Source organism: Salvelinus sp. IW2-2015, linkage group LG18 (genome assembly GCF_002910315.2).
Source record: "Salvelinus sp. IW2-2015 linkage group LG18, ASM291031v2, whole genome shotgun sequence".
Taxonomy (NCBI): domain Eukaryota; kingdom Metazoa; phylum Chordata; class Actinopteri; order Salmoniformes; family Salmonidae; genus Salvelinus; species Salvelinus sp. IW2-2015.
This window is the reverse complement of record NC_036858.1, coordinates 20,305,227-20,326,596: the sequence shown is the minus strand read 5'-3', so window position 1 is coordinate 20,326,596 and position 21,370 is coordinate 20,305,227. Positions and strand designations below refer to the sequence as shown.

The window sequence follows — 21,370 nt, the reverse complement described above, 5'->3', positions numbered from 1 at the left end:
TCTTATTATCCAAACTTCAAATTTCTCAACTCTCATATCACATTCATTAACACAGTACACACAGGGGAAATGTGACAGACGAGAACTTGGTTTAGCACTGTTTTTTTAGATAACAAAACCCTGTCTATGAACAGGGAAACCCATACCATTATCAAAATATTGCCTAATTAGTGGTCCCACAACGGGGTGTTGTATCCACACTGGGATATCGCCTACTGCGATTACTATGGTATAGATTCTCTTACATCTATCCAATTGTGCAAAACTACCAACAGCCTACACATGTCTCCTACCTATGTAACACGGTCCCAGAAAATCCAGTCTTACCTCGTATTTTAAGTATCAGGAGTAACAGAACATGCACAATAACACTTAACAATAGTAACCCAGGGCATACCTGTTTACCTAATTGATCAAACATTTTACATTACACGTTAACATTTGAACCTCACCAAGCCAGATGCCCTCGCAACCCCTCACCTGCACTCTAGCCCCTCATTCAATGAGCTTCACCAAGCCGAGTTCTCTCGCAAGATTACCCGCGCTCTAGTCCTCCACTCCACATTAACCTCACCAGTCCTACTGTGATCAACTCAGACCCACGCAACTGGCTAATCAACAATTATGCCCAAGGATTTTTTTATTTTATAGCCTGCAGGAATATTTTCTATATTTCTATAGTGCTTTTGACTTTCTCTTTTAGGCCATAACTAGTCCTCGCAAGGTCTAGTTATACATTCGGTACACACAAATTTGGATGTCATTCCGTTCCCCAAGGTTATAGTTCTACATCCGGTACGCACAGATTTGGATGCTCACGTTCTTTTGATCATAACTAGTTCATACTGATCCTAGTTGTCATCCGATACACACAGATTTGGATGTTGGCGTCAGATGGCAGTTCCCTCGGAACTCCATTGTAATTATAATTTTTTTTAAATTTGTTTCCAAGAAATGTCAGTCTCAACCTATTTCTGTCTCTGTCCGGAACAACGTAACCACCCGCCTGACACCCTCCTTCAGATCTTAGGCAGGCCCCATGCACGGTTAAACCCAGGGCCTCAGGAGCCGTCAGCAGAGTTTGGTTTCCCATCTGTGGTGCCAAATATTGTGGTGAATATTCTATTCAAGTGAGAGACACTTGGTCATTTCTATAAACAATTATCTTTATTCAATATCGATTCATTATTGCAATAGTTAATACCAGTCAGGACTGTTGGGCCGAGCAGCCTACCCTTTACAGACCATGCTGTTCCTTTTTTTTTTTTTTTTTCTAGATTACCAAGATTGCTCAGTCATTGCTGGTTCAACCCCCCCCCCCCCAATATAGATTGGAATATAGAAGCCACTTTGAGTTCATCCTGTGGTCATCTGCCTCTGGTGTTGTCTCCCAGATGCCAGAATAATTAGGCCTTTGTTCTGTTCCTCCAGGCTCAGTATTCCTATCTCGGTGACACCCACCACATCTGATCTATGGAATGCCAGCTATTGTTTTTTTTTATCACCAAGCCATCACTTGCCAGCCCAAGCTTAAGGGGTATGAATACTTTCGGAAGGCACTGTACATATACACTACCGTTCAAAAGTTTGGGGTCACTTAGAAATGTCCTTGTTTCGAAAGAACAGCACATGTTTTTTGTCCATTAAAATAACATCAAATTGATCAGAAATACAGCCTAGACAGTATTAATGTTGTAAATGACTATTGTAGCTGGAAACGGCTGATTTTTTTATGGAATATCTACATAGGCGTACAGAGGCTCATTATCAGCAACCATCACTCCTGTGTTCCAATGGCACGTTGTGGTAGCTAATCCAAGTTTATCATTTTAAAAGGCTAATTGATCATTAGAAAACCCTTTTGCAATTGTTAGCACAGCTGAAAACTGTTGTGCTGGTTTTAAAGAAGCAATAAAACTGGCCGCCTTTTAGACTAGTTGCGTATCTTGAGCATCAACATTTGTGGGTTCGATTACAGGCTCAAGATGGCCAGAAACAAATGACTTTCTTCTGAAACTCGTCAGTCTATTCTTCTGAAAAATGATGTCTATTCCATGCGAGAAATTGCCAAGAAACTGAAGATCTCATACAACGCTGTGTACTACTCCCTTTACAGAACAGCGCAAACTTGCTCTAAAACAGAATAGAAACAGTGGGAGGACCCGGTGCACAACTGAGCAAGAGGACAAGTACATTAGTGTCTTGTTTGAGAAACAATGCCTCAAGTCCTCAACTGGCAGCTTCATTAAATAGTACCCGCAAAACACCAACTGCAACTGCCTAGAAGGCCAGCATCCTATAATTTTCCCCCCACAACCACAAATGTTCCATGTCACCAGTCTGACTGGAAGCCCCAAAATACCATCCTGAATGGTTGTTGAACTAGACATGAATCCTTAAAAGAGGTCAAATGAAAAAGAGATTGAGAGAGGAGCAGCATGAAAAAACAAATCTGAATTAAAAATAGACTCAAATCCTCTAGAGAAGCAGAGCACAATCTTTGCCCCACCACCCCCAACATACACAAAAATGAAGTAAAAGGGATGGTATAATACCATTTAAAGAAAAAGGACAACAATTCTAATCCTATTCTCGTCATTATGAATGAGACAAGCAGCAGGATTTCTCTCTCAGCCTCCGTTGATTACCCTAAACATGTGATGTGAGGTCAAACCGACCTAGGAAAGAAGTTACATATACCTTTGAAATAAAAAAATATGACATTAGGCAAGTGCACAATTTGGGTTTCGGTCACACTTTAAACAAGGAGTATAACCTTMAGCTTCAGTTATTCAGTTGTCAGAGACCTCGTACGACTTATTTTCTACATCGCTCAACCGGAAGCCAGTATTGCGATTTCGATGTGAATTTGATTAATTGTGCAGCTCTACCATCTACTCACCAACCCTACTGAAGACATACTATAACTGAGGTATTCAACTGGGGGTCCACACAAAAAAAAAATATATATATATATATAATGTGTATATATAATGTGTATATGTGTGTGTGTATCAAATCCAAATCAAATGTATTTGTCACATACACATGGTTAGCAGATGTTAATGCGAGTGCAGAGAAATGCTTGTGCTTCTAGTTCCGACCATGCAGTAATATCTAACAAGCAATATAACTTAACAATTTCACAACAACTACCTTATACACACAAGTGTAAAGGAATTAATACGAATATGTACATAAAAATATATGAATGAGTGATGCCCGAACGGCATAGGCAAGATGCAGCAGATGGTATAGCGTACAGTATATACATATGAGATGAGTAATGTAGGGTATGTAAGCATTATATAAAGTGGCTAGTGATAAATTGATTACATACATTTTTCAATTATTAAAGTAGCTAGAGTTGAGTCAGTATGTTGGCAGCAGCCACTCAATGTTAGTAATGGCTGTTTAACAGTCTGCTGGCCTTGAGATAGAAGCTGTTTTTCAGTCTCTCGGTTCCCGYTTTGATGCACCTGTACTGACCTCGCCTTCTGGATGATAGCGGGGTGAACAGGCAGTGGCTCGGGTGGTTGTTGTCCTTGATGATCTTTTTGGCCTTCCTGTGACATNATAGCGGGGTGAACAGGCAGTGGCTCGGGTGGTTGTTGTCCTTGATGATCTTTTTGGCCTTCCTGTGACATCGGGTGGTGTAGGTGTCCTGGAGGGCAGGTAGTTTGCCCCCGGTGATGTGTTGTGCAGACCTCACTACCCTCTGGAGAGCCTTACGGTTATGGGCGGAGCAGTTGCCGTACCAGGCGGTGATACAGCTCGACAGGATGCTCTCGATTGTGCATCTGTAAAAGCTGTCTGTGTGGGTGGACCATTTCAGTTTGTCCGTGATGTGTACGCCGAGGAACTTAAAAACTTTCCACCCTCTCCACTACTGTCCCGTCAATGTAGATGGGGGGCTGCTCCCTCTGCTGTTTCCTGAAGAGAGAGAGAGAGTGTGTGTGTGTGTGTGCGTATATACGTATATGTGCGCGTATATACAGTGGGGCAAAAAAGTATTTGGTCAGCCACCAATTGTGCAAGTTCTCCCACTTAAAAAGATGAGAGAGGCTTGTAATTTTCGTCATAGGTACACTTCAAATATGACAGACAAATTACACTCATTGGAGCCAGTTAAACTCCCTGGAGTGTCTGACATAGGCTTTGAAAGAGCACCCGCGAATAGGCTACCAGTGTGTCGAAGTACCGATGGCTGCTGGTAAGCTTTCTTCACTTGGACATTTTTGCCAACACATGGCCAACCTTTGTTTAACCAGCTAAACAGCTGCTCTTAGCAAAATTGTGTTTATAGTTACTACCTTTCTAGCTAATAGGCTATGTTAGAGTTTACACTTCCTCTTCCAATTATGTGAGGTCGTCAAAATAATGAAAATCTATTTACCAAATCTATTTATTTTAAAATGTTCATTACTTCTCCTTGCCATTATCATTCACCTGATAAGACTTGCTATATCATTTTTTTTGTTAACGTATACTGGTGGTCCCTGAGTCGCCGGTTTGCCTGGGAGCCAGTCCCTGGGCATGAGTAATTTTAAGTCCCCTGCCATAACAACTCCCCAACCATAGTTTAAATACACTGAACAAAAATATAAACTCATGTGAAGTGTTGGTCCCATGTTGCATAAAAAATACCCGAAATTTTACATACTCACAAAAAGMCAGTTTCTCTCAAATTTTGGACAAATTTGTTTACATACCTGTTAGTGAGCATTTCTCCTTTGCCAAGATGATCCATCCACCTGACTGGTCAAGCATATCAAGAAGCTGATTAAACAGCATGATCATTACACAGGTGCACCTTGTGCTGGTGACAATAAAAGGCCACTCTTAAATGTACAGTTTTGTCACACAACACAATCCACAGATGTCTCAAGTTTTGAGGGAGCGTGCAATCAGCATCCTGACTGCAGGATAGTCCACCAGAGCTGTTGCCAGAGAATTGAATGTTCATTTCTCTACCATAAGCTGCCTCCAATGTCATTTTAGAGAATTTGGCAGTACTTCCAACTGGCCTCACAACCGCAGACCACATGTAACCACGTCAGCCCAGGACTACCTCATCCGTCTTCTTCACCTGCGGGATCGTCTTTGGCGGGGGTGTAATAATATTTATGTCTGTTTTGTGGGGGGAAAACTCACTGATTGGCTGGGCCTGGCTGCCAAGTGGGTGGGCCTATGCCCTCCAAGGCCCACCCATAGCTGCACTGCTGCCCAGTCATGTGAAATCTGTAGATTAGKACTAATGAATTGATTTAAATTGACTGATTTCCTTTTATATGATCTGTAACTCAGTAAAGTCTTTGAAATAGTTGCATGTTGCATTTATATTTTTGTTCAGTATACTTACCAACCCTGCTTTAATTACTCACCAACCATAGTCAGCTGCTTACCAACCATACCCATACTGTAACAACTCACCAACCATACTGCAACCAGACCCTCAATTACTCACGAACCATACCGCAATCCCTAATCATGATGTAACTACTCACCAACCATACTGCAACCACTCATAGCTGAGAAGTACAGCTACGCACCCAAATCATCTGGATATTAACAATGGCCGTTAAAAGATACAGCCATATACCAACCACGCAGCAACCATTATTAACCCCTGCCAATCCACATGCCACCACTATACCTTAATCACAAGCTATTATATTGACCTATCAAGTGGTGGTGTCACGCTCTGACCCTTCCTCGTGCTGTATTTCACAGGAACTGAACGAGAACCAGTTGACCCCTAAGCGGGAGAAGCAGGAGTGGCTGGTGCATCAGAAGGAGTGTCTCCAGCAGCTGCAGGCGGAAGATGAGGCGGGGCTCCTGCGCCGCCAGAGGCAGTACTACGAGCTGCAGTGTCGCCAGTACAAGAGAAAGATGGTGCTGGCGCGCCACAATCTGGAGCAGGACCTACTCCGAGAGGTATAGTACATCAACAGTACCCATAACGAAGACATTTTTCACTTGACCAAGCAATAGAGGTGTTTCAGAGTTCCATTAGGCTCTGGTCTCGGACCACAACTCTTCTCATGATATAATGCAGGGGTTAAAGTTCTCTGTCACTGCGCCAGAATTTGATTTGATTAGATTTTTTTTCAATGTTAATTCTGTACCAATTTCAGACCTTTAACATTGAAAAAAAATCTAATAAAAAAATTATTCTGTACCAATTTCAGACCTTTATTATTTTTTTATTCAATTTTTTTTCAATGTTAAAGGTCTGAAATTGGTCAAACGCGCTGTTTAATACATGTACAAAATGATCCTCTTTCCCTAAAAGCATGACGGTCATAACTTTTTTTTATTACATGAAACCAAGGTTAACTTTTGCCCCAGACAATCGAAATGAGATCGACTTAAGTTTCAGCCATGGGATTTTTTTCCCCTTTAACCCCGATTTATAAAGCTACCTCTGTGATGTTATATAGTACAGCACTAATGCCTAATACCCCAACAGGCAGAAAGGACATAATATTTGGGTTGTTATCTGGTCAGATTCCAGATTCTCTCCATTTATCCAAACGTCTTTCCCTACCCTCATCTGTTGCGCTCTCCTTTGTTTCTTCCTTCTCCATCTAGGACCTGAACAAGAAGCAGACGCTGAAGGACCTGGAGTGCGCAATGCTGCTGCGCCACCACGAGTCCACCCAGGAGATGGAGTTCCGGCAGCTGGGCTCGGTGCAGCGCACGCGGGCCGACCTGATCCGCACACAGCACCAGACGGAGCTCACCAATCAGATGGAGTACAACAAGCGGCGCGAGCAGGAGCTGAGGCAGAAGCACGCCGTGGAGGTCCGCCAGCAGCCCAAGAGCCTCAAAGTGAGTGAGAGCGAGACCCCCGGTGCCCAAACCCAGAACCAGCCACCTCCAAAGGAAGAGGACAAGGGGGAGGAGTGCCAGGAGACAGGGGGGCTAAGGGGAGCCCAGGCTGGGGCTGAGGGAGTGGAAGAGGTGGGGCTGGTAGAGGAAGGGGAGAAGGAAGAGGTGGAAGAATGTGAAACCAAAGAGGAAATGGAGGGAAACAAAGGAGAGGTTAGGAAATGTTTTGAAGGAGGGAAAGAAAAGGTGGTGAGAGACCAAAGTGGAGATGGAGAGATTGAGAAGGGAGAAGAGAAGGACGTGGGAGATGGGGATGAGGTTTGCTCCATTGTAGAAACAAAGGATGAAGTAGAGGAGGAGAAGAGCGAGAAAAGCGAAGATAACGAGGGTCAAGAACTTGGGTGGAAAACGGGGGAGGGAGAAGGAGAGCGAAGGCAGGTGGAGGGAGTGCAGTGGGGGGAGGATGATGGGGATGATGAAGACGAAGCGAGATATGTTCTCGACGATGACGACGATGAGGAGGAGGATAGAGGTGTGGCAGACGGCTGTCCGTCTGAGCTCATCTCCTCCCCATCCCTGGAACGGAGGCATGTCCGCGATCAGCGCAAGGGGGACGAACTCTCTGAGTTCTATTTCCCCGACACCCTTGAGGAACTCGAGCCTCTTCACCCCTCTGCCCCACCCCTTTCTCCACCCCCTGTCCCCTCTTCCTTTCCCTCCCTCTTCTCTCATGCCATCTGCCTCCTCCTCTCCCTCTCGGCCGCCGCCCAGCCCTCCAACCTCACCTTCCTCATACTCTCAGTCTTCCTCCTCTCCCTTCGTCGCTCTCCCCCTCTCCCCTCGCTGGCCTCCCTCCTCCTCTCGGGTGAGCTCGCCCTCCTCGCCCTCTTCTTCTCCTACCTCTTCCTCCGCTCCTGCTGCTCCCTCTCTCTCTCCACCTACCTGTCCCTCACTCTGTGGGCATGCGGTCTTTTCAGCCTGGGCCTCTCGCTGAGCCTGGGTCTCTATTATGTCCCCGTAGCCCTGATCTCTGCCTCCTTCCTCAGCTCGCCTTCCCTCTTCCTCTCCCTCTATCTTGTGGTGGTGCTGGTGGTGCGACCGGCGCGCGTCTTCCTACAAAATGCTCCCCGGAAACTCAACCGTTTGTGGATGAGGTTCCTCTTTCGCCTCCCCCGCCCACTCTTCAACATCTGCCAGTCTCTCCTTGGGGGCCTGGCGGAGCGCAGCCTCTATGACATGTTCCCCAAGGCCGGGCGCAACTGGGGCGGGCGCCAGTCCAAAATTCCTGTGCCCCTAAAGAGCCTGCCCTTAGTGCGCCTGGCTGGCAGGGGCCACGTTGGCTCGCCCCTTGCCACGTGCCTCCTCTGGGTCAGGCGCTTTATCAGACGCCCCCTAGGGGTCCTTGCCGACCTGGCCAACTCGGTCGTGCTAAGGCTAGCTGGCAGGGTCCTTAAAGAGCTGCCTCCCGAGTGCCTGAGCAGACTTCGTACATTCGGTCTGCTGAGAGAGGAGAAACCTAGCAGGCTGCCCAGGCTACTGCCCAGGGAGGTCAGAGAGCAGAAACAGAGGGAGAGGAGGAAGAGAGAGAGGGAGAGGCAAAGAAGGGAGGAGAGAGAATGTATGTTCAGAGATGAGGGGCGGTGGGAATGCGGGTTGAGACGAACGTCATCTGGGCGGAGTGTGAGGGGTAAAGTGCGACCATGGAGATAGTAAGAGATGGAGGGAGTTGGTTAGGGTGTGTGTGTTCCATCTATCACCGTATGACCATCGTGTGTTTGTTTCCTTTGTTTCAACCCTCCCAAAGATAGGTTGTGTGCATCATAGGTATACCTAACACTGTGTTGCATTGGCTGAATGTAATTGGCCATTTTAATGTACTGTATTGCCAAAAGCATCCAGCAACTCCTGTCATGTCACTGTCTTATACCCCATTGAAGTTTCACTGTTTGTCACTCACTATTGTGCTTTTTGTAAAAGTTTAAATGTTTTCTTTATTTTGTTCTTAATTCGTAAGACAATATGTTTATGGTTATTTCTGAGACCATGTTTGTGCAATCTATTCTTGTGTTTTTATTGAAGTTTTATGATTTCAGACATCTTTTTAGTGCACTGTTCACTCACATTGAATTTCTTGTCAGTGGATAACGGTTATCATCAATGGCCACTTGATAGATATTATTGGTTGTGGATTGTCCACAAATCAAGCATTTCACCCATTATAATACTAAATTACTGTGAAAGTAGAAGTAGGCAAACATCCTGGTCATTTCATTTAACCGCCCCCAAAAAACACTACTAGGTCATTAATATAGTGCAATAAATAATTAACCACACAAACTTCCAGAACAAGATTGCTTCAATCCACAAAACGAACTTTAATACATTAATGTTATGTACAAGCTAAACTGTACAATCATGTTAAGCGCATCGTGTTTGATACGTAAAACTTGACGTAAATGCGGTAAACTAAAATAATTTCCACGTTTTTGTTCTAAAAATCCAGTCCGAATATAGGATACAATATGCCATATGATGCTCAATTACAAGTTAGCCAATGTTTTGGGATATTGCATATTGTATTTGGCTTGGTGTAGGCTTTGGCTGTCAATTTAGTGAGATCTATTAGATATTTAGTTAGTATTGCTCAGTGAGACGAGTCGGCACAGCCAGAAGAGGACTGGCCACCCCTCATAGCCTGGTTCCTCTTTAGGTTTCCTCCTAGGTTCTGGCCTTTCKAGGGAGTTTTTCYKAGCCACCGTGCTTCTACACCTGCATTGCTTGCCGTTTGGGGTTTTAGGCTGGGTTTCTATACAGCACTTTGACATCAGCTRATGGAAGAAGGGCTTTATAAATACATTTGATTGATTGATAGTAAGACCCCAAATGTGAACATGTAGAGAGCAGTGGAAGCTGGTGAAATGGTTATTACCGTTATTACACAGTTATCGCGTTTCAGCTTCTAGTTAAGTAGATTCATTATTCATAGTTGTGCTATTGGCAATCTTATATAACGAATGATTTGCCATGTAAACATTGTTTTTATCATTCTCCTAAATGAAGATACAGCGCTTGTCTGTTCGGCTGTAATTGTTTGAATGACTGTTCTGTTATACAGCCACAGAGGTTAGGCTACTTCCATATATGCAAAAAAAAAAAAGTGTTATATAGTTTTTGTTCATTTTAGTATGACCATATGTTTAATATTATTTTATTGTTTAATTCGGATATTGGTTCAAATAAGTCTTTATGGCTTTAAAACAAGTCCAAAGATTGAGGGCACAATGCAATACTCAACGAAGAGATTAACCAATTTCAACGATTGTCAAAGGGTTTTAACTAGTSTAAAACGATGCATAAGTATTTTTCCCAAAAAGGGCTGGAAATTGACTGGCCCCTCAACTGAGTACTAGTGAGTTTGTCACGCAAATTATATTGAATGATATGTATCCAATAAAATATATATATATTTATATATTAAGTATGTGGACACACCTTCAAATGAGTGGATTTGGCCATTTCAGCCTCACCCGTTGCTGACAGGTGTATAAAATCGAGCACAAAGCCATGCATTCTCCATAGCCAAACATTGGCAGTAGAATGGCCTTACTGAGAGCTCAGTGACTTTCAACGTGGCACTGTTATAGGATGCCACCTTTCCAACAAGACATGTAGCGTTAAGATTTCCCTTCACTGGAACTAAGGGCAAGAGCTATGAAAAACAGCCCCAGGTCATTATTGCTCCTCCACCAAACTTTACAGTTGCCACTATGCATTGGGGCAGGTAGCGTTCTCCTGGCATCCGCCAAACCCAGATCCGTCCGTCGGACCGCCAGATGGTGAAGCGTGATTCATCACTCCAGAGAACGCGTTTCCACTGCTCCAGAGTCCAATGTCAGCGAGCATAACACCACTCCAGCCTATGCTTGGCATTGCACATGGTTATCTTAGGCTTGTGTGCTGCTCAGCCATGGAAAGCCATGAATCTCCCGATGAACAGTTATTGTGCTGACGTTGCTTCCAGAGGCAGTTTGGAACTTGGTAGTGAATGTTGCAACTGAGGAAAGACGATTTCAGCACTTGGCGATCCCATTCTGTGAGCTTGTGTGGCCTACCACGTCGTGGCTGAGCTGTTGTTGCTCTTAGACGTTTCCACTTGTCTATGGAGATTGCATGGTTATGTGCTCGATTTTATTCACCTGTCAGCAACGGGTCAGGCTGAAATTGCCAATTCCAATCATTTGAAGGGGTGTCTACATCATTTGTGTATAGATAGATGGATAGAAATAAATAATTATTATACTTAACTACGTTGAATGATTGCTCGGTCACCCGTCCATTGAGTTGCAACTGGCTGTTTAAATGGGCAGTTGGCTAKTGAAGAGCCAGGGTAGAAGGAGGGCTAATTTAGAAGGATAAAAATTTCAGTAAAACATTTTAGCGAAGAAAATATTCTTAATTAAAATATATCTATCTACTTGGGAGGTCAGGGGAAATGTACTTTAAAGTGCAGGAATACTACTTTAAATGCAGCTCACCCAGAAAATAGTCCCCTGCATTTTCCAGGTGAGCCATTGATGTGGAAGGGTATTAATTGAGAGTGATGCGGCAGGAAGAGCACTCCCTCTCTCCTGCACTGTATTCTAACACAAAGAAAACTAGGGCATTGCTTTCTGGATGGCTTGCATTGGAGGGAGAGTTGGCGAATCCCTAATCCCCTTTTTAAATGGTGATATATTACATTGTATTCTGGCTCTAAAAAGAGGCATATCTTTTCAGTTTTTCACCTCTTATTTTGTGAATGTAATTTATGATTTCAAATTATTTCTGCGTCAGTATATTTCTTATTTTTCTATGTTTACTGTTCTATGTTTGAATTTCCAGAGTTTTATATGAATATTTAATATATGCAGTATTTCTAAGGTTAGTACTGCATTCTGTGCGTTGGGCCAGTAACCGRAAGGGCGCTGGTTCAAATCCCTGAGCCGACTAGGTGAAAAATCTCTGTGCCCTTGAGCAAGGCACTTAACCCTAATTTCTCCTGTAAATTGCTCTGGATAAGAACATCTGCTAGATGACAAAAATGTAAATGTGTTCAGCAGCCATTTTGCATTTCAGCCTTATTGTGAGTGCATGAGTGGTGTATTGTATGTGTAAGTATACGCAGCATTTTGGCATGTTTCGTTTTTTCCCCCTCCAAACCTAAATAAATTATTTTTTTGTTAATCATTTTGTCTTGTTCATTTTTATGATTTACCTCTTTGTTTTGCATTATTTCCTTGTTATAATTTACCATAATTTCCATATCTTTATTCATGAATTCAGTTCATCAGTCTTTAACCAAACATGGAGAAAATGARTGAAGTATTCTGGATTTACATTCAAACACACTCATTTCATCTCATAACTTCTGTTTTTGTCATCCTCTGTTCTCCCTGTCCCTAAATCTACCTCCAACGTGAATAAAATAAGTCAAATTTAGTTTTGACATGTAACACTTTGTAGAGCTGGGACGATAAACTGAAAATTAACGGCACCAACCATACCGATAACCTATCGCAGGCATTTTGCAGATATCGTTCATTATGATAAGTAGCCTATATTAGAGATGTGATTTAAATGAAATACGTTTGCTGGTATGGGTGATTTGTTAATGGGACAATTGATTGCTACAACCATCAAACTAGTAGTTGAAAGGATCTTTTTATTTAATTTTACTGTGGTGCACATTAATGTTATAAACGAATGGTTTTATTTATCGTTATCGCATCAATTCAGGCACTTTATTGCGATATTAACTTTTGTCCATATTACCCAGCTCTAACACCATGGCTACATCCCAATTATCTCCTCTCTTCCAAGTGTGCACTTGTTCATTTCCCTTCTCGGATTTGAAAGTAAATTACTAGTATACGAAATATGGTGGATGGGCCCTCTATACCATGCCCCCCTGCAATCCAATGTGTTTAGATTTATGGGAAGTAGTGAACGAGTGTACACTTCAGGAGATATTATTGGGACGCACCCAATATATCTGAATTCCAAAACGACCCTAGCCTTTACAGCCTAGGCACTCATTTAGATCTGAGGATTGGATAGATGTAAGCAATATGGTAATAGCTTTATCTTGCCTTCTGATTGCTTGGGTGGAGTTTTTGCCACATTGCTTCAATCTATCCTATCCTCAGATCTGCAATGGCTACGGAGAAGGAGCTAGGGATCGATTTAAAACAGAATATAATCACAGATATTACGACTTTGTCTTGTATGTGGGGGAGTGGTTAGAGAAATGTTAGTCAATAGGAGTTGGGTTATGGTTTGTCATTGGTGATCAGCAATACCTTGAGCTAACTAGGGGTCGGCAGTCAATTCTGAAAATAAATTGAATTTCAACAAATTTATAAAACCGTATTTACCGGTATASGAAGCAGTGGGGGAATGTTCAATTTGTTGACCAAATAATTAATTCAGGACATCCTGATTTTGATATGGAACATATAGTACCTAGAATTGGGGTGAAGACTAGGAGATGCTTTTTCAGCTCAAGTTGTCGCTTATTATACTCAGACTTACCCTCAAGGACATTTTTAAGAAATATCTTGACAACTTCAGCGGATATGAGAAGTTGTAGCTCAGTTGGTAGAGCGTGGACCTTGCCAAGCATAGGTTGTGGTTTTGATTCCCATGGAGGACTAGTATGAAAATGTATACACTCGCTACTTACTGTAAGTCGCTCTGGATAAGAGCGTCTGCTAAATTACTGAAATGTAAAATGTATTGCAGGTAAGTGGAACGTGAAATATTCATTGGAAGACCCGCTTTCATCCAACGGCAGGCTCACTTTGTCTTGTAGGAATACATTACTTTCTTCCTCACAATAAGTGAACAGAACACATACTGAGTTGGTCGTGAAAAGGATAACGAATTGGTTGTACACTTACCACACTCCGCCTCACACCACTTTTTTTTTTAGGAGTGCACATCCTATTATAGATAATAACCATTTAGGACCTTTACAACTTTAATTTGCATATGTTTTATACTGTTCCAATCATTCCCAGTCAGACATTACAAGGAGTCTTTCCCAATTCTGCCTCCACTAATGCATACATAGGGTTTAAATCAGAGGGGAGGAGTTCCACCACTTAGGGTTGGGACATGGTATACAGTAGGCAGCCATTCAAGAGGTACTTTTTTTTTTTTAACTACCATAGAAAAGCAAGTTATTATGAGGTCACTAATACCTCTGTAAGAATCCAAATGCACACTCCACAGCCCTATATAGCCTATACACATATTGGATCTTCACCTATTCAAAAGAACACATTCAAGCACATCAGCCAAAACAGTTGTCTCTCTCGCTCTTTCTGTATTGGTAAGGAGACAACCAGGACACCATTATGTTAGCCTTAGAGTAACTTTAAAATTCTCTTTATTAATTAGTCTTTCATAGATTCCTCACATCCTCTGTTCTTGCCTCCTCAAAACCCATTGGAGTAGTAGGTCAGAGGGGAGGGTAGCTTGGAAGTACAATACATTTGAGGAGGCAAGGAGATAGGATGCGAGGAATTGGAAAAAGACAAATTGAGAAAGAGCCTAAGATAAAACCTGATGTTACAAACAAAACATTATGGGTAATGTAGTACATCATGCCACACTCTCTCTCTCATCCAGTCCAAAGAACTCCAGATCAAGCGTCAGTTCCAGGATACGTGCAAGATCCAGACGCGCCAGTACAAGGCCCTGCGCAACCACTTGCTGGAGAACACGCCCAAGGCGGACCACAAGGCGGTGCTCAAGCGCCTGAAGGATGAGCAGACGCGTAAGCTGGCCATCCTGGCTGAGCAGTACGACCACTCCATCAATGACATGCTGTCCACACAGGCTGTGAGTAAGACAAGGAGATGTTGTACACTCTTTGTACCGCACCACCTCCAACCCACCGTAGCACCTTACCCACCCCTGCCTGGGCATGCGAGGGCATGCGAGCCAGCTGCCTGCACTCCTGGCTGTCCCCAGACTTGACACCATCACCCCACTTTCTTTGTCCTCACTTTGTTACAGTATGATATCCTCTCTGCACTTGGCTAGCAAGCTACACCCTTTCTCTCCGTAGTTGACTAACAGTACCTCTCCGTAGTTGACTAACAGTACCTCTCCGTAGTTGACTAACAGTACCTCTCCGTAGTCGACTAACAGTACCACTACTAAAAAACCATGCCATACCCCCTGCCCTGGGTCTGACTGTCCTTGCATGGCACAACATGGGCCTGTTCAGAGGATGTAGCTTTCAGATAGAAATGTATCATATAGAACAGACATTTTTTGTCAGTATAGGGGAATTGTGTCAGCGCTATTCATATATCTATTTATATCTGCATCATTACACCTGAGATGTTAGAGAAAGTGAGACATCTCACTGGCACTTTTTTGGGGGGCGAGTGGGGAGGGGACAATAAGTAGACCAGAGCCAGCTGTTATTGGGCAGTTTCCAATTGAAAAAAAAATCWGTTTAAGTGGGCGTTTCCTCTCTCACGTGAGCGTGTCAGCGATTTATGGAGGAACCGCAAACTCACGTGGGAAAGCCTGCTCACGCGAGAGAGGGAACGCCTACTTACACAGACCGGAACCTTCACCATTTTTTCCCAATGGTAAACTGCCTGAGTAAGACATTTATCCACCATCTTTGGTTACACCCCGTACCTACTAGAACAGCAGGGCCGCATTCAGCAGGGCACAACGTTGTGGAATATTCAGATATAAATATATGATGGAGAACAAATACTCCTCTCTGACATGACGAAAAAGGAATCCTGTCAGCTCTAATAATGGCATTTCTATCTGTAACGTTCCACAGCGTTACGCCCTCCTGAACAGAGCCCAGTTACATGCATCTGTTAGGTCCTCACGTAGCACCAATACACGTCCAAGACATTCAAGCAAGCCAAACCCCCTTTCTCTGTCCCTACACAACACCACATCTGCTGGCACACAGAAAGCTACATAACATCTCTTGTGTCTCCGAATAGCACCGACTCACATCCACAGGCACAGATCTGCGATATGTCAAAGCCTCATCTAACACCTTACATAGGCCACACACACCCCTGTCCCTATTCTCACCACACTCCTCCACTTGTAGGCTACTAGCCAAATGCCTATTCACATTGTTACAAGCTATACCCAGCGCTATACAGTGTCTACTGTGTCTATACTATCTCTACTCTATTACTATTATCAATACCACAGCATGTATCAAACAAACTACGACACCCTATTCATGTCCCACAATACCACACTTAGTACCCCATCACACATTCATGGAAAGAAGTGGAGGGTGCTCAACCATCACACACTCAACCACATTYACTCGGAGCAAACCCCTACCTCGTCAATAATATCTACCCAAAACATTTCCATTTAGTAACTAACACATCTCCCTCACACTAAGATAGACATCCCCTTCCTATACGCCACATCCCCTGATCTGACCCTCTGTTTCCCTATGCCTAAGTACGGGAGGAACTCCCTTTTCCACTTCCTCCACCTATTTTTATGCTGATGCCCCACCTTATTTGCCACTCTGACTCCAGCTCCGATTGGATGAGACGCAGGAGGCGGAGTATCAGGTGCTGCGGATCCAGCTGCAGCAAGAGTTGGAGCTGCTCAATGCCTACCAGAGCAAGATCAAGATCCACACTGACTCGCAGCATGAGCGGGAGGCCAAGGACCTGGAGCAGAGGGTGTCCATCCGCCGGGCACTGCTGGAGCAGAGGGTAGGTGTTGGGGGAAGTTGCCCCTAAACTCTGATCTGGGGTCAGTTTATCATTTCCCCCACTAATGGTTAGAGTTGGGGGGGGGAAACTGATCCTAGATCTGTACCAAGGGGAAACATCACCCTGGAGCAAGGGGTGGAGAGATACAGCTTGTCCCAAATCACTCCCTATCCCTCCCCTTAGCCCTAACCCCTAACCCTAGCATGTATGCGGGGTCTGGATAGGTACAGTGGCGATTTTAGCATGGTGGTGCAGAAAAGAAAAAAAAAAGTGGGATGCATGCAAGCAAAGCCACAACACTAAACAATACATTAATTGCACTAGAACGGTGCCCACAAACTTTTAGGGCCTACATAAAGCTGTCCCAACATCTTACCACTGCTAGACATGGCTATCAGCAGAGCCTTGTCTGGCAGTGAAACATAGCTGATATGGCTGACTTGCTTAAATAAATGTGGTTTCTAATTTCGATTACGACATTAATGAGCGAGCTAGGACGGACGTAGTCAATATAACTATTTGTTTAGCACTTTTGAAATGTACAGCGACAGAATTCAGAACATGGGCTGTTAGTGTTCTCCCTGTATACCAAGTCAGAACCGTAGGATAAATAAAGTGGGCATGTAAGCAGACAATGAAAGCTCTTACAATATTCTATGATTACATTTCTCTAAAACAGGTTATAGGCTACATGTGCACCACCAAGTCAGAACAGTTGGCGAAATTAAGAGGGGTAAATATACCAAATTATTAGGGTGAGACACATGGGCTACTAATGTCTTACTACACAACATACACTTAGTATTACTTTCTTAGCTACAGTACACTTATCTCCCTGGCATATTACATAGTTGAAGTCAGAAGTTTAAATACACCTTAGCCAAATACATTTAAACTCAGTTTTTCACAATTTCTGACATTTAATCAAAGTAAAAATTCCCTGTCAGGATCACTACTTTATTTTAAGAATGTGAAATGTCAGAATCAGAGTAGAGAGAATTATTTATTTCAGCTTTTATTTCTTTCATCACATTCCCAGTGGGTCAGAAGTTTACATACACTCAATTAGTATTTGGTAGCGTTGCCTTTAAATTATTTAACTTGAGTCAAATGTTTAGTGTAGCCTTCCACAAGCTTCCCACAATAAGTTGGGTGAATTTTGGCCCATTCCTACTGACAGAGCTGGTGTAACTGAGTCAGGTTTTTAGGCCTACTTGCTTTTTCAGTTCTACCCACAAATGTTCTATAGGATTGAGGTCAGGGTAATACCTTGACTTTGTTGTCCTTAAGCCATTTTGCCACAACTTTTGAAGTATGCTTGTGGTCAATGTCGATTTGGAAGACCCATTTGCGACCAAGCTTTAACTTCCTGACTGATGTCTTGAGATGTTGCTTCAATATTTCTACATAATTTTGCTGCCTCATGATGCCATCTATTTTGTGAAGTGCACCAGTCCCCCTGCAGCAAAGCACCCCYACAACATGATGCTGCCACTCCCGTGCTTCACGGTTGGGATGGTGTTCTTCGGCTTTCAAGCGTCCCCCTATTTCCCCCAAACATAGCAATGGTCATTATGGCCAAACAGTTCTATTTTTGTTTCATCAGACCAGAGGACATTTCTCCAAAAAGTACTATCTTTGTCCCCATGTGCAGTTGCAAACTATAGTCTGGCTTTTTTATGGCAGTTTTGGAGCATTGGCTTCTTCCTTGCTGAGCGGCCTTTCAGGTTATGTCGATATTGGACTTGTTTTACTATGGATATAGATACTTTTGTACCCGTTTCCTCAAGCATCTTCACAAGGTCTTTTGCTGTTGTCCTGGGATTGATTTGCACTTGATTTGCACGCACCAAAGTACGTTCATCTCTGGGAGACAGAACATGTCTCCTTCCTGAGCAGTATGACGGCTGCATGGTCCAATGGTATTTATACTTGCGTACTATTGTTTGTACAGATGAACGTGGTACCTTCAGGCGTTTGGAAATTGCTCCCAAGGATGAACCAGACTTGTGGAGGTCTACATTTTTTTTTCTGAGCAAAGAGGCACTGAGTTTGAAGGTAGGCCTTGAAATACATCAACAGGTACACCTTCAATTGACTAAAATAATCAGAAGCTATAATCAGAAGCTTCTAAAGCCATTACATCATTTTCTGGAATTTTCCAAGCTGTTTAAAGGCAAAGTCAACTTAGTGTATGTAAACTTCTGACCCACTGGAATTGTGATACAGTGAACTATAAGTGAAATAATCTGTCTGTAAACAATTGTAGGACAAGTTACTTGTGTCATGCACAAAGTAGATGTCCTAACCGACTTGCCAAAACTACAGTTTGTTCACAAGAAATTTGTGGAGTGGTTGAAAAACAAGTGTATGTAAACTTCCGACTTCAACTGTAATTTATGCAACAGCATTCGATACATTTTTGGACTCAACTTGTTGTACTGTGCTCACTTGAACATGAAGGTGGCGCGCGGCTGTCTTTCGTGGGCACATTTTGTCATCAAAGTCTGGCATTCTCTAGATTTATGGTGCTTACAAAACGACTGGGAACTTGGGGGAAAAAAACAAGGTTGAATCATGATGATGTCATTGATCTTCAGGTTGTAGCTCTAGAAAGAGGCCGGATTTATAATTCCGAGTTGGATGACTATTCAATCTTATTTTCCCAGTCGGGGCTCRTTTATTCCTGACTTCCCAGTTGTCTTGAACTCACTGAAGTCAAGTTTTTGCAGTTCCGAGTTAATAGTTGTTTTGAGCGCGGCACAAGTCATGCTTCATTGACAGCATGGCCAATGTTGAATGTTTATCATTGTAAACTTGGAATAGAGCCCCTTCATCCAATATTTGGGACCACACAGCCACTCCACTGAATAGCAGGCTAGTGATTGCTTTGCAATGCTTGCAGTTAGCCACTATCACTGATTCCTTCCAAACCACACCTTGTTGAATTTGCGATTTCCAGCTTGTTGTGTAATGTTTATGTCGAATGGCCGATGAGTACCGATACATTTTATCTATAATTTCTCCATTAGTTCTCTTCATATGACAAGGATTAAAAAGGATTTGCCAGTAGATTGTCGACTTGATTCATGATGATGACTACTAGCAAAGATTTTGAAAGTATGATGTTGACATGATCAGTCCAATCAAAGCTACTGTACATATAACGTAATTTGACGTCATTTTATCTGTGGCCAATGACCTTGGATGGGCACTTCTATTGTAACTCTATAGCAGCACCCAAGGGGCTAGAATTTTCTAGCTCTACCCTTAGACTTGGAGGTGACGTAGTGTCCCCATGAGTGACAGAACACTGAGCCAATCACGGCTCAACGCTCCGTATTTTCTGCTGGCTTGCCCCACCACCACAGAAAGCACTGAGCTAAGCTGAAAAACCTGCATTTTGGAGCTGCCTTACTCAAGAAAACAAAAAAGAGACCATGTTTGTATGCAGATTTATTAACTCAATTATATATATTTTTTTACATTGTTTGCAAACTGATATGTGATGCGKATTAATGTCAAAATAACATACAAAACAGGCAAGCCCTGAATGACGGGTCGCCACTGGATAGGTATAATCAGTGTAGTGGAGGAGTTTCCACCCTACATTTCTGCGCACATCAAAGGGGTTAGGGCCAAAAATAGGGTTAGGGAGCGAATTGGGACTGACTGAGAGAGTATGGCTTAATTACAAATTGACCGCTTAGCCCTGGACTTTTGTCTTGGATGTTTGTCCAAAATGTAAATTCAAGGTTACATATCTGGCCCATTGAAAAATGCAAAGAATGTATACCTAACTCTAGCACCCCTACATTCTAGGCACTCCTGTAGATCTGACCGAATTGGATAGGTGGAAGCAATATTGCAACCAATCAGAGGCTATTACCAGAATGCTTATCTATCCTCTCAGATCTACAGAAGTGCCTAGGCCGGTTGTAGAGGTTAGAGTTTGTGATTACATTTTTGGACTTTTGGAATGGGACTGATATGTAACTATGGAACGATTTCAGTGGCAACAKAAATTGTATTTGAATTCCATACATTTTTTATTTGTATGAGGATATTGCATTTTAATGTAATATTTTTGAATTTGTAATGCACAAATTGAATTCATTATGAATTACATTTCAATTTAATTGAATATTGAAGTTCAATATTTATATATTAAGTTTCAAGTTTCAATTAGAGTATGTGAGCGGAGTTGATGAGCGGTCGGAAATCTCACTCATCGCTCTCTGGCACTCCACATCCTGCTCCAAGACCTTTCCAACCGCTCTGCTAAAAACCGCTCCTTGCTCAAAGAAAAAAAAATGGCACTCCAAATTCGCTCCTTTCATTAAAATCACAATTTAACCAACACATATCTATATCTGTGACTACCTGGACCTACTGTACCATTTTGTTTTGAAGTATTGAAACCAAACCATATGATTTGAATTAAAAGTATTTTAATAAACAACAGGAAAAGGTGGCTGTAAGAAGCACTCATTATTTCAAATAGGCTACATGTCATATTAAACAGCATATAAACWCTCTAAATAGTTCAGGAGCCAGACAGCTAGCCAAATATGGAGTGCAAATTAATTATTTTGTCTATATTATTACAATTATTTCAAGGTTATAGCCTACAAATAAATCAATTGTGAAGCTTTTGCATGTGCGACRCACTAGGCTGGCAGGGACATTAAGCGCTCAGCATATTAAATAGACATACCCAAAAGTAACTGCTATTCATGTGTAATTACATGATTGACATAAAA

The 21,370-nt window shown here is 42.7% G+C and overlaps 1 protein-coding gene across 3 annotated transcripts in view; it reads left to right on the top strand.

Moving 5' to 3' along the window:
• Positions 1 to 21,370, top strand: part of taok2b (TAO kinase 2b) — a 62,622-nt gene that overhangs the window by 32,861 nt on the left and 8,391 nt on the right. For 2 of the 3 annotated variants that reach the window (XM_024007295.2, XM_024007294.2), the window contains 2 exons: positions 5,734 to 5,937; positions 6,595 to 12,057. In XM_024007295.2, coding sequence (XP_023863063.1) covers positions 5,734 to 5,937; positions 6,595 to 8,544 — 2,154 coding nt within the window. In that variant the 3' untranslated portion in view covers positions 8,545 to 12,057. Of the gene's footprint in view, positions 1 to 5,733; positions 5,938 to 6,594; positions 12,058 to 14,505; positions 14,719 to 16,424; positions 16,608 to 21,370 lie in introns of those variants that run through there. The other variant, XM_024007296.2, reaches the window with a different exon arrangement.